Here is a 13352-nt window from a genome sequence, read left to right on the forward strand (position 1 = left end):
AATGACCTATACATTGAGTGTACAAAGCATTAAAAACACATTGGGCCCTCAGAACAGCCTCAATTCTTCGGGACTTGACAAGGTGTCGAAAGCATTCCACAGGGATGCTGGCCCTTGTTGTCTCCAACACTTCCCACAGTTGTGTCAAGTTGTCTGGATGTCCTTTGGGTGGTGGGCCATTCTTGATACACACGGGAAACTGTTGAGCATGAAAAACCCAGCAGCTTCACAGTTCTTGACACAAACCAGTATGCGTGGCACCTACTACCATAAGGCACTTAAATCTTTTGTCTTGCCCATTCACCTTCTGAATGGCACACATACATAATCCATGTCTCAATTGTCTCAAGGCTTAAAAATCCATCTTTAACCTGTCTCCTCCCCTTCATCTACACTGATTGAAGTGGATTTAACAAGTGACATAAATAAGGGATCATAGCTTTCACCCGGATTCACCTGGTCAGTCTATGTCATGGAAAGAGTTCATAATGTTGTATAGACTCAGTGTACATTAGATTGTCACAAGAGTTTTCACAATGACAGTTCATTATACATTTTAAAGGCATGAAGTTAACATAACACAATTGATTTGAGCCAAATTAAAAGATCAATAATTTTTTTGTAGTAAATTCCATGGCTTATTGTAGCATATATGCTATTCATTCAACACATTATCTCTCTTTTGTATAGCTACACTCACAATACTCCCACTTTCCCTGACTTTCTGAGTTATTAAGCAATAATGCACGAGGTGGTGTGGTATACCAATATACTATGTACGACGCTTCGCAGAGTGCCTGGATACAGCCCTTAGCCATGGTATATTGGCCATATACCACAAACCCCGAGGTGCCTTATTGCTATTATAAACTGGTTACCAACGTAATTAGAGCAGTAAAAATAAATGTTTTGTCATACCCGTGGTATACGGTCTGATATACTACGGCTGTCAAACAATCAGCATTCAGGGCTCGAACCTCCCATTTTATAATAAAGTATTGTTGGGCGGCAGGTAGCCTAGTGGTTAGAGCGTTGGGCCAGTAACCGAAAGGTTGGATCGAATCCCCGAGCTGACAAGGTAAAAATCTGTCGTTCTGCCCCTGAACAAGGCAGTTAACCCGCTGTTCCCCGGTAGGCCGTCATTGTAAATAAGAATTTGTTCTTAACTGACTTGCCTAGTTAAATAAAGGTTACATTTAATATATATATATATTATAATAGTGTAGTATCAGTCACATAGCCCCAACTAACCTGGGAGGAGCAGTGCGGACGTGCTCGCCCTGTCGACTGTGCCTGGAACTGATCCAGATCATCAGGGCTGGATTGGCTCCAGGTGCAAAAAAAGCTGGCAGGCACATTGAAGAGGGACCTCTCCGAGATCCGTCTGTTCAGTTCAGCGCAGAGCAGACAGTCGGCTTGTAGCTGCCAGATAGACTGCTGCGTTACAGTGGGATAAAGTCATATTGTTTTATATGACTTCCATTGCTTTCTGGAACGTATTTGAATCGAGAATATAACGACAATATAATTTCTGGTTAGTTGTCAGGGAGTTTCTGGAATTTGCTTTCAGTTTCTTGCTTGTCAATTATTTATTATTTGAGAGTATTCGTTTGGGATGACATACTGTTTACCGACCGTCTGATGGAGATAAAACTGTTAGGCTATAATAACAAATCAAAGGTTTGTGAATTAGGGCTATAGCCCACTGGCACAGCGTGCGATTAGTGTGTGGCAAATTGAAGTTATGGTTTTATAATGTAATGACAATATTCTAATATTATTTTCAAATGTGTTATTTTAGAAATCTGTTTTGAATGAAGAATTTGAACAGGGATTGCCCATCTCCGAATGACGGGATTTGTGCGCATTTTGGGTTGCAGTCTTTCAAGAAAATTGGTTGGCTCGTCATCGCTTTGAGTGACTTTGCCTGGTTTTTGTTTTGAGCTCTCCCAGAAATGGTGGGGCATCTACATTTACAAGCTATGGATGACAGTCTGAAAGGAAAGAATCGGGAGGGACTGCTTGACAGTCCGGATTCGGGACTCCCTCCGAGTCCAAGTCCGCCCTTCTATTCGCTGTCCCCCGGTCTGCTCGAGTCGCGCTCCGGGAGTTGTACGACGCCAGTCGAGAACCATGGATACTATAAAAAGGAGAGCAAAGAAGGCAAACTGGTAAGCAACATTTGATAATGTGTTTTGATAGCTTACAAGTGCCGCTGGCTCTGCGCATTGTGCGCAACAAGTGCGCAATTCTGAATAAATAAATAAAACTGAAATTGTTTGAGCAAGACCAGAAGGAATTGCAGCTATGTACCCTCTGATTGACTTTATTGTTACACCATGTGTCCGTCATGGTAGTATGTAAACTGTTTTGTTTTGAACAGATACATGAATTTGCACATTTCTTACTCCTAAACATCTGGTTTTCCTCTTACTTTTGGAATTTCACTGGTGCAGCGCATAGGCCTAGACATGTTCTGATTCAGTCTTATCATTAGAAATCATATAGTTGAATGAATTCTGACATGTCTTGATGATTGCTTGGATTCAGGATCATTAATCTCAAACAATAATAAACAAGTTTATGGATAAATTATTGATAGGCCTCAGATCAAACATCTAGGATCTGATCACCCAGTCCTATAGGCTACAAGTGTTATGTGTTATAATACTTGTAGGTATTATGTGTTATAATACTTGTAGGTATTATGTGTTATAATACTTGTAGGTATTATGTGTTATAATACTTGTAGGTAGTATTAGTTTATAATACTTGATAGGTATATGTGTTATAATACTTGTATGTAGTTGTGTTGAAATACTTGTAGGTATATGTGTTATAAACTTGTAGGTAGTATGTGTGTATAATACTTGTAGGTAGTATGTGTTATAATACTGTGTTAGGTTATTGATTGTTATAATATCTTGAGGTAGTATGTGTTATAACGTACTTGTTTATGTAGTATGTGTTATAATACTTGTAGGTATTGATGTGGTTATAATACTTGTAGGTAGTATGTGTTATAATACTTGTAGGTAGTATGTGTTATAATACTTGTAGGTATTTGTGTTATAATATCTGTAGATTGGTTCCATATGTAGGCTATTTGTGTTAGACTACTTGTAGGTAGTATGTGTTATAATACTTGTAGGTAGTATGTGTTATAATACTTGTAGGTAGTATGTGTTATAATACTTGTAGCCTATAGGACTGGATGAAATAGAACCAATGGTCTAGCTTTCTCTCATTTCTGTGTTAAAATGGATTCAATTGTTTGTGGTGATTTTGTCATTTGTAATAATTAACTTTTCACTGCAGAAACCCCAAGAGAAGCAGTGTCCAAAACACCCACTCTGTTAATGTTCCATGAAAGGGATAAGCATCAATCTGGGTTATTTCCAATTGTTTTGATATGTTCTTGCCTCTTGAGTGAATATTTAACCATACTTAAGAGTCAATGAGGAATGTTACAAGAGAGTCACAGCGGATGTCAAACATCTCTCTCTGTCTGTCCCATTCGTGATGGAATAGTTTGCAAGTTCATTGGCAGTCCAGAGTTGAAGTGACCCATAGAAACAAACAGAACTCTAGGTCAATGTGTAAACACTTTAACCTTGTGAGTGTGTGTGGTGGTAGCAATGGAAATGGGTGAGGGGACAAAACAGAGTGTGATTGTGATTATATCTGATTAGTTCCTTGGGTCTGTTGTGGTCTCCATTACTGACAACTCTCAGGTTAATGCCCTCTAGTCGACCATGCTGCTGCTCGTGCAGAATATTACACTATAACCTGGCTCTACCCTTTCACTGCAGCCAATGCCAGCTTGGAAACCAGACAGCCCATACAGGCACATGCTTCGGCATGAAATCCCCAATAAATAGATAGTGTGAATAGTGCCTCACACCTGGGAGAGGACACACTTTTGATGTATTATTATTTGATCAAGAAATGCAATTTGTGTAATGTTGGTTAGAAATAATAAGTTGTATCAATCGTTTGCTATGATTTGAGTGAAGTGTAGTAATCCCACTGAGGAACAAAGGTCATTTATATTTTAAAAATTGTTACCAAGGCACTCCTAATTTAGCTATCAAAGGAACATGTTCATACAGGTCTAGATGGCATTTATGTGTGCTTTTAGAGGGAAGCCAGCAGCCAACTGCACATACAGTACAATACAGTAGATGGGAGTTGCGTGACACTGGTTTGTTGAGGCCTGAAAGGGAGAGATATGGTCCTAATCCCCTGGATGTGGGGACTGGTGGAACTCCCCTGCTTTGTGGTTTCCCTTCAAACAGAAGCTTTGATTGGGGCTGATTCTGCTTGTGATTCCAATACCTTTAATGGGATTGCATATGTATGGAAAAAATATATATCTTCCATTAGAAAAGGCTGGCAAAGCATTTTTTGGTGGGAGTTTGAGTGATTTTCTTTTATATACCGTATGTGCATGCTTGGCACTGGCAGTAGGCAGACATGCATGCACTTGCAGAAAACTTGACAAGCAGCATATCAGATGAAAGGAGGTTGTCAATGGAGGGGTGAGCAGGTTCAACAGTATCCCCTTGGATAGACATTTATTTGTATCACAGTCAAACTCCTGCTTTATATTCTGGTTATTAAATGGTTTATTACACTGTTATAGCTTCATATGGGGGGAGGCTGAGAGTCCCTCTCACCAGTCTGTGTTCTGGCCCAGTCAAGGAGCTCAGTCAGCACTATAAATATCCCTGCATTAGTGTATAGGACAGAAAGGAGACTCGTGTTGTGAGTCATCAGGTGCTTATTCCAGCTTTAGTGTTGATATTGATAGTGATGCTAGAGTTTGAGGACATCTACTATACTCAGTCAGAAGTTTACTGTGTGATGATGATGGGCAGAGTTTTTCCTTACTCCATGTTCTCGTGATCTACCTCGAGTGTGTGAGAGAGTTGCTCTTTGTCTGAGTGTGTATTGTACTGTATGTGGTTTTATGCTTAGCTGCACACCAGGTCGACTAGGTGGGTGGAGAAGTGCTTCCGGGAGAATGAGTTCCGTATGTGTCCAGCTGCCTGGGTACTGTAGATTAGGGATGAACATTTTCCCGAAGATCTACTAAATTTCAATACGGGTAATAATTTATATTTATCCCGAAAGTCCCGGGAAATACCACAAAAATTGGAAGTGCCCATTTAAAGCCAATATATGGTTACTATGCCAGGGTTCTCGCAAAATAAGATTGTCACTGCGCCACATTGCCGGCTTGGCTGCGCCACTATGTAAATATTTCACAGCAAGTGAAACTGATGGTAACGATAGTGTAACTTTGATCGCCAATGACATTGTTGTGAATTGCGAAACAGGCCGTTCATAAATTCCCGAGCGTTATCATGTTCCTAAATTAATTCAGCGCCTTTCAGCAGTAGGCCTAGGCTACTGCATATGGACAAAGAGTGCGCTCGGGCGCACCCGGAGCAGAGCGCACCCGGAGTAGGCTATAGCGTTATCGAAACATACAAACTTTGTAACCGCAGTCAAATAAAAGTCAAATGACCAAGCTTGCTAGATAACCTCCAACGAATGACAGAATATCTCCTATTTGGCAAAATCGAGTTAATAATTATACAGATCAGCTCATAAATAACGGGGACATGAAGAGAGGACATTGTTTAAATATCAAGGTATCTTAACGGGGACCAACTAAAAAAAAATATATCTACTCTCATACCGTTTGGTGATCACACATTCTCTACCAAAGCTCTCATATGGGCAGCAATACGAGACAACGCAAAGAAGTGGGGGAAATGTGATAGGCCTATTTTCACATAGGCTACATAGGCGAGACGTGCTTTGATAATGCTACCTATGGATTACAATATAAAGTTAGTAATTTTCATGCGAGAAGTAGTCAGGATTTGGGGTTTCAGTGGGATTGTGACGATAGGAAAATAGCTCTATATAAGGCTATATAAGACTACTACTCGAGTCAATAGATAAATGATACTATTGATGTAGGTTACATTATTGCATGCTAAATGTTTCTAGTCAGTGATAGATGAGCAAACGATTACATGAGCTACCACTTCCACTGGTCCAGCTAGAGTTCAATTAACCAAATATACAGACAGAGATTCAGTGAAGCAAAATCACAATGATTGATTATCAGACAAGTCACATGGTTTTGGTCGGGAGTTGAACAGGCGAGAGAAGAGCAAAATCCACGTGTAGGCCGATAACATGCTAGTAAAATGTTCTGATCAACTAATATATGAGCAAACTAGAATAAGGAGTATCATTAGCACTCACCTCAATTTAGCTAACATGTCCCCAGCCTAATTGTTCCCAAATATCCAAACGGAGATCAGTGAAAACTAAAATGTGACATTGATTGATGTATCTACAAGAGTCCCCACGGTTTGTCTCAAAACAGCTCGATGGCGCTGTCCCAATCAAAACGGTACTGAAATTATAATGTAGGTGACCACACACGACTATTGCTAAGAATTCATATAACGGTTGGATATGACTTTCGAAGTTTCAGTATAAGCAAGAATTTGATACATGCCTTCAATTGTATTAGCCTACTTTATTCCAATATTTTCATAACTAGTTGATCAGAACTAAACTGAGTTTTTCTCACCGCTTTTTCTAGGCCCAACGGCAGTTTCCTTGTCTCTACTCTACAGTATAAATCAATATAGCTTACTGTTTTCTAAAAATCTGGCTTTTTTGGGGGGTTCGGTCTCATTTCATTTCTGTTATGTTGGACCAGGCCTGGGCTTCAGCTCACCGGGCTTGGGTAGGACCGGGATCACATTTTCAGTTCTAATGAGAACTCTAAACTGCATTCGGGTCTTGTGTGCAGTCCAGCAATGTCAATTATGCGTGTGCTTTCAATTTATGGCGACTTTGTGTGAAGTATATATGCTAGGCTAAAGGCTTCCATGTGACAACCTGTTTGGATAATGTGCTATGTGTGTGTTTTGTGGAAATGCTGTAGTGCGACATTAGGTGAACATTTAATTTCCCTTGTCATTACATTTCTTTCGGGAAATGTGAAGAGTGGTCCCGGGACAGTCCCGCGATTCTGGTTGCCAATGTTAATCCCTACTGTAGATGGAGGAGCTCCTAGCCTGGAGCCCACCTACCATTCACAAGTGTTTACACTTTCAAAGGCTGCCAACATATTCATTCCCCTGGAAAAACAGCGAGGGTGCTGTTCCTGCCAGAGCACAGAAGACATGCCAATCACACTCGTTTAATATGATGATGCCAGCAGCACACAGTGGAAAATTAATGACTTTGCAGATGAAGGTAGATTGACAGGGATTAACAGCAATGAGGGTGGCATGGTTATTGGTTACACTAGCTCTCATCTGAGTGAGAGTGATATACTCAGCAGAGTTGAAGTTGCAAGCTGTGGTACAGTACAGCCTACAGAGTGAGGTTTTGTCCGGTTCCGATTAGGGGGTTTGGGTAAAACAAGCTGTGTGCTGCACAGTGATTTGAGTGGCAACTCTGCTGTGCCCTTGGCCTGTTCTGACCTGTCCCAAGAGCAATTGTATGGGTTTGGAGAGACATGTACAGCCAAACCTTAACATGTGACAACTTTCCTCGATCTACACTTTGTAATGACAGAGAGAGAAAGAGAGGGAGAGAAAGAGAGGGAGAGAAAGAGAGCTGGTGGGAACAGAATGATATAGCTGATCCAGGAAGTTTGTGTTTGGAGAGATCCTGTAATTACACATAAAAGTGTTAGTTGGACGTCTTGGACTCACAATAAAACATATTGTCTGGATGGCATTATGACTAGATGTCATCCGTGCGTGCCTCTGGGCTAAGACAGCAGCACTGTATAGACTTGGCAAAGGATTTAGAATTTGCTAATTGGTTCCAGAAGCAGTAGCTACAGTGTAGGGGTTTGTGCCTATTACTTTATTGGTCTCTAGGCAGACGGTGGGACAGGACAGCAGAGTCCCTATGCAGAGGCCTTCTCATAGGGTCTTTCTCAGTCAGAATGCTGGGTGTAACAGGTAAACCAAGTCTGGTTCAGACTAGACAGTATTTCACTCTCTGATGACATGGTCTAACCCGTTTGTCAGACTCAGCCATACGTGATATTTTTTTTTAAACCTTTATTTAACTAGGCAAGTCAGTTAAGTTCCAATTCTTATTTACAATGAAGACCTACTGGGGGGCAGAACAACAGATTTTTACCTTGTCAGCTCAGGGATTCGATCCAGCAGCCTTTCAGTTACTGGCCCAACACTCTAACCACTAGGCTACCTGCCGCTCTAACCACTAGGCTACATACTATGATGAGATGCATACAGTACGTACCATAAGGTTGACAACACTGACTACAAGGCTTCATTCATTTACAGTCAATTGAAATCAAATTAACCGAAGCATGTATATGATCTCTCTGGGACAGGGTTTGTTGTGTAGTGCAGACAGATAGACAGACAGACAGTAGCCTCTCTCCTGTCCTGGTCAGCCTTGTCTGCTCTTGGCTGGGCTGGGTGTCTGGACTGGTGGCTCTCTGTGGGGTTGATTTAGTGGAGGCAGCAGAGCGGTTCTAATGGCTTGAGCAGGTGGAGCAGTGACGTTGCCCAGGTTCAGGACACAAAGAGGTGGAGGGTCACTCTCAACTAGCCCCCTCAGCTACACAACAGGCAGACATGCTGGCTGGCTTTTTCAGTTCTTTCAGAAGCATACCACTAGGCTGCTTGGGGGCTCAGTTAAAAGAGATTGACAGCTACTGTAACAATTCATATGGCCTTGTCCCACTATGTAATTATGTGAATGAAAAAAGTAGTGGTGTTCTGTTTGCTACTTGTTGCGTAGACATACATCCCCATTTCCTCTTTCTAGCCAGGCTGTGTTCATCTATTGTAGCTGTATTGTGTGAATGCTGGGGGAGATAACACAGGACTCCTCTTGTGAGTTCCTGTCCTGTTATAGGTGGATTCAGAGCCTGCATCTTTGCCAGCCAAAGAAACTGTTCTCTGTATTAGGTAGAGAGCACTAGTAGTGTGATCTCGCAGGACAGTCTGTGATGACACCTACTCTTGCCTGAGAATCGATTCTGCCGGCTCACTTCCCTCACTTGCCAGCTCACTTCCCCTCACCACCAGTATGTTCGTTTTTATACATTAACGGGATAAAGTGATGGATTTATATGAATGGCCTGCCTAACCTCATACCTCTATCCTCCCCTAGCTGCCGTACCTTCTCCTGAACTCAACGGGGACGGACCCGAGGGCACGCATGTACCCTGTGTTCTTTGGGGAGAGCATCGAGGTCAACCCAAAACCTGAAACAGAGATCAAGTGAGTGACCCTTCACCAAACTACATACAGAATGGGTTGCTATTAATAGTAGGGCTGTGACAGTCATGGAATTTTGGATGATGGTAATTGGCCAGCCAAATGACCATGTTCACCGTAATAACCGTTCAAATAGCATTTCTTAAAAATAATATCTATATACAGTACCAGTCAAAAGTTTGGACACACCTAGTCATTCTAGGGTTTTCTTTATTTTTACTATTATCCACATTCTAGAATAATAGTGAAGATATCAAAACTATAAAATAACACATATGGAATCATATTGTAACCAACTCAAAAATATATTTATATTCTTCAAAGTAGCCACCCTTTGCCTTGATGACAGCTTTGCACACTCTTGGCATTCTCTCAACCAGCTTCATGAGGTAGTCACTTTTGGTTACTACATAATTACATATGTGTTATTTCATAGTTTTGATGTCTTCACTATTATTCTAGAATGTAGAAAACAGTAAAAATAAAGAAAAACCCTTGAATGATTAGGTGTGTCCAAACTTTTGACTGGTACTGTGTATATACATTTTGACATACAGTACATTTTATCCTTCGCTCCTGACTGCATGTGCTGCCATAGAAATAGAATGAATAGAACAAGTGTCTCCATTTAAGTCAATGATGGCATAATGGGTGGACTGGCGACCATTGGAAAGTAGGAAGTAAAAGAAGGAAGTGTACCCAAATTTGTTGATTCATCTCAACTGACATTACAAAAAAACATTCCATTGCATGAGCCACATCAGTTAACATCACAATACCAGGCAGCGATTGCAAGTGTACCTATGAGTTTACAAGTCAAATTGCCACACGAATGCCCGGCCTTCTGGTCTTTAGTCAGTTGATCGCCCCTCCCCCCAAAAATAATGATAGTCTTCATCCATAACCGTCTGTTACACAGTAATTGTGTCAGCCCTACTTAATAGTGCCATCTAGTGATCAGCTTCTATACCAATTACTGCTTAATCTGTTACTTAATGTTTGCCCTTCAAAGTACTTCGGTACTTAATCCAATGTCTTTCGTTCTACTCCCCAGGTGTAACTCTGAGGTGAAGTACGACTCAGACAAGCACTACCGGGACCAGGTGTACTGTGCTCCTGTTCCAACGGTGACGTCCTACAGCGAGACGGTTGTTGCCATGCAGAACTGCACCTGGAGGAGTTACAAGTCACAGGTATACCTAGAGCCGCGCCAGAGGCCCCTGCACTACCAGAGCACCACCATTGTGTACCCCAAACACGCCAAGAACACTTACCGCACCACGCTCAACTACAACGCTACGGGCTCCCGCCGCTGGTTTGTCTCCACCGTCCAGCTGGAGTCCAGTGAGGACAGCAGCCCTTGCATCATCTATACAGAGGACCTCTAAACCTGATCCCTGCCTGGCTAATCCTACTGTTATGGAATGGACACACACACACACACAGTCATATTGCATAATATATTAGGGGTACTGTAGGGGAAGTACAGCGAATCACATAGGCCTTTAAAGAGCTGTACTTCATGGTTCATTATTTGTCTGATTGAGTTAAGCGCTGCCAGTCTGTAGCCTCGTCTCATCTCCAGACACACCTCTGATAGTTGAACATGACTAATTAAGGCTTGATGGTAGTATGTTACACATCTTGTTGACTGTCAATATGTATTATAGAAATGACATATTCATGAATGCTCAAAAGGGAAAATGTGTGAATACACACAGACTCATGAAAAGCAGCCTTTGTGTAAATGATGTGGGTATTCTGAAAAGAGGGGGAAACAGAAATGCAATACTTAGCATTTGAAAGATTGGACCAAAGATTTTGTATCAAAGGAGGTTTCACCCTAGTAGTGAGTCATGTCTTTGTCTCAACCTCATCGAACTGTCAAAAAGGACTCCTGCATTAGATCTACTTCACAACTGTGCATATTTCTCATCACAACATGTCCTGAGGGTGTCATGAGCATTTTCACCTCCAGTGATTTTGAACTCCTCTCTGCGGCTCTGCTGTCTTGCTTTGACACCAAACCACATCTCCATGACATAAACTCTAGAATCTGCCTTTTTTGTCTGATAGACAAAGGTCTTTTAAAGGAAAATATCACATTCTCTTACCATTTTCTACAACCAGTCAGAAACAGAGTCTTAGCAGGCACCTTAAACAGCAGGCAGACAGACAGTCAAGGTTTCTGTTATAGAATGCCTCTGGTGAAGGAGATGATCTTTGTCGCTGCCAGTTGGAAATGCCGAACTTGGATCCAATGAGGAGGGAGAGCAGAGCTAACCAGTTAATACTGTGACTAGCTGGGCAAACCTGAGGAACATTTCTGTCTGTTTTTAGACAGCTCTAACCTCTGATGTCCTGATTGTTTGGCAGACTGGTAAACACAACCATAAAAATCGCAACAGCTACTCTCTCTAGCACACTGTTGTAATATACTAGATAAGGAAATGGGTGGCTTGGATTTATATACTGCTATCAGGTGATGTAGGAAAATAATACAGATGTAATATAGATTATTAAGAATTGCCTGATCTGGCTCACAACCTCTTTTTGTCTGTCTTATATACATATGGATTATGGAACCTGGTAAATGTTGAACTGTGTATTATGAATTCAGATATCTTACCTCAGGTAAAAAAAAAAATCTCTACTCTATTTCATTGAAAATGTGTATTCCCTACTTTTAATTGATATATTGAGCAATAAAAAAAAAATGAAAACTGTAGTTAATGTAGGTGTTGAAAATGTACAAAGAAAGGTGTGTTTTGTACACTCAAGAATATGGACAGAAGAAAGTAAAGAGAGAAAGTGGAGAGAGACTGTGCAGTTTTATCAGCGGTTTTTGGAGGGTTTCTTGAGGGTTAAGATGTTCTGAATACTTACAATACTGAGGGTTTGAACCATAGGTATTATAGTGGCTTGCACAGAAAGATACTTCACTGGAAAGATTGTTGTGGGTTTATGTGATGTGCAGAAGGTATCTGAGAAGTCATTATTGGTACGTTTGAGGTGATGAAAATCTAGGGGTCTGTTTTTGGTTGTTTTTCTTATTATTAAAGTTAGTGTTCGCTAACGGTTGATTTTGTTCTTGTAAAATACTTTTCTGTTGTATATGTGGTATTGAGGCATTCTCTTTATATTTTTGTATATTTTCTGTCAATCATCTTTTTTTGTTTTGGACAAGAGAAAATAATTTAAAAAGACAAATGTATATCTTAATTGAATAAAAAACTAAATTCCAAAACACAAAGTGCACTATGGCCTCTTGTATTCTCAATATTTTATTTTCAGCAGATTAAAAGTGCCTAAAAGCCTGGAACACAAAGCTGCAGTTGACAACCTGACTTAAATTCACAGCAGCATTCCCATGGCTTCTCCATTATTAAAGACAGGCCATTATTTTAATTTTGTGTTCACCACAAAGGAAAGGAATATAATTTTTCCAGCAGCAGCAGCACAGGAAAAAGGAAGTTCCCCAGACATAGAGCGCCAGGGAAAAGGTCACATTAAATGTGGCGCAACTAGTTAACTGTTGAAGGTTCTGCCCTGCCCTACACTTTCAGGAGTAAACGAGTGAGAGAAGGAGAGGAAAAATTAAAATGAGAAGCTCATAGACTTGAAAGTAAAAAGGCAGAACTTTCCCCAGAAATGCTTATATCAATTACAGTCAACACTTCTACAATTAGCACAATCATGGTCGTTTCCAAAGCTTGAATATTTAGCATCTATAACTCAAGCACTATTCTGTCCCATAAATCCATCCTATTAATATCCAAGTGATATTAAAATAACAGCAGCTCTGCCTCTCTCGTTTGGCAGAGGGCACGTAGAAGGGTTTGGGTGTATGCCTCCGAGCCCCATGGTCTTCTCAGTAGCACAAATCCATCAGCACCTCCTTCCTCACTCTGAAGCTAATAGCACCAGACATGATTAAGATGTCACACAGGAGCTGTGACTGGGGCTTGGGCCCAACCAAGACTTTACAACTAAATGCTCCACTCTCATTTGTTCCTCTAAAGCTACAAGGCAGTCAGTTGTGAA

General features: G+C 41.0%; 1 protein-coding gene across 5 annotated transcripts; it reads left to right on the forward strand.

Moving 5' to 3' along the window:
* The first annotated feature begins 1336 nt into the window (after positions 1-1336).
* Positions 1337-12389, forward strand: rflna (refilin A). 5 transcript variants are annotated; one of them, XM_024001917.2, is made up of 4 exons: positions 1337-1680; positions 1945-2171; positions 9202-9311; positions 10363-12389. In XM_024001917.2, exons 2-4 carry the CDS (start codon positions 1956-1958, stop codon positions 10694-10696), a joined length of 660 nt encoding a protein of 219 aa, XP_023857685.1. In that variant the 5' UTR covers positions 1337-1680; positions 1945-1955; the 3' UTR covers positions 10697-12389. The 5 variants fall into 5 exon arrangements, with proteins under 5 accessions (XP_023857685.1, XP_023857687.1, XP_023857684.1 ...); XM_024001919.2 differs by having other exon boundaries at positions 1337-1534; XM_024001916.2 differs by having other exon boundaries at positions 1338-1680; positions 1802-2171.
* Positions 12390-13352: the final 963 nt, after the last annotated feature.

The sequence above is a fragment of the Salvelinus sp. IW2-2015 genome, linkage group LG15 (genome assembly GCF_002910315.2).
Source record: "Salvelinus sp. IW2-2015 linkage group LG15, ASM291031v2, whole genome shotgun sequence".
Taxonomy (NCBI): Eukaryota; Metazoa; Chordata; class Actinopteri; order Salmoniformes; family Salmonidae; genus Salvelinus; species Salvelinus sp. IW2-2015.

Excerpts from the sequence above, each read along its gene's own strand:
- rflna (XM_024001917.2), top strand. The coding sequence starts at position 1,956 with ATGGTGGGGCATCTACATTTACAAGCTATGGATGACAGTCTGAAAGGA. Across the intron at positions 2,172-9,201 it reads AGAGCAAAGAAGGCAAACTG|CTGCCGTACCTTCTCCTGAA; the intron begins GTAAGCAACATT and ends ATCCTCCCCTAG. Across the intron at positions 9,312-10,362 it reads AAACCTGAAACAGAGATCAA|GTGTAACTCTGAGGTGAAGT; the intron begins GTGAGTGACCCT and ends TCTACTCCCCAG.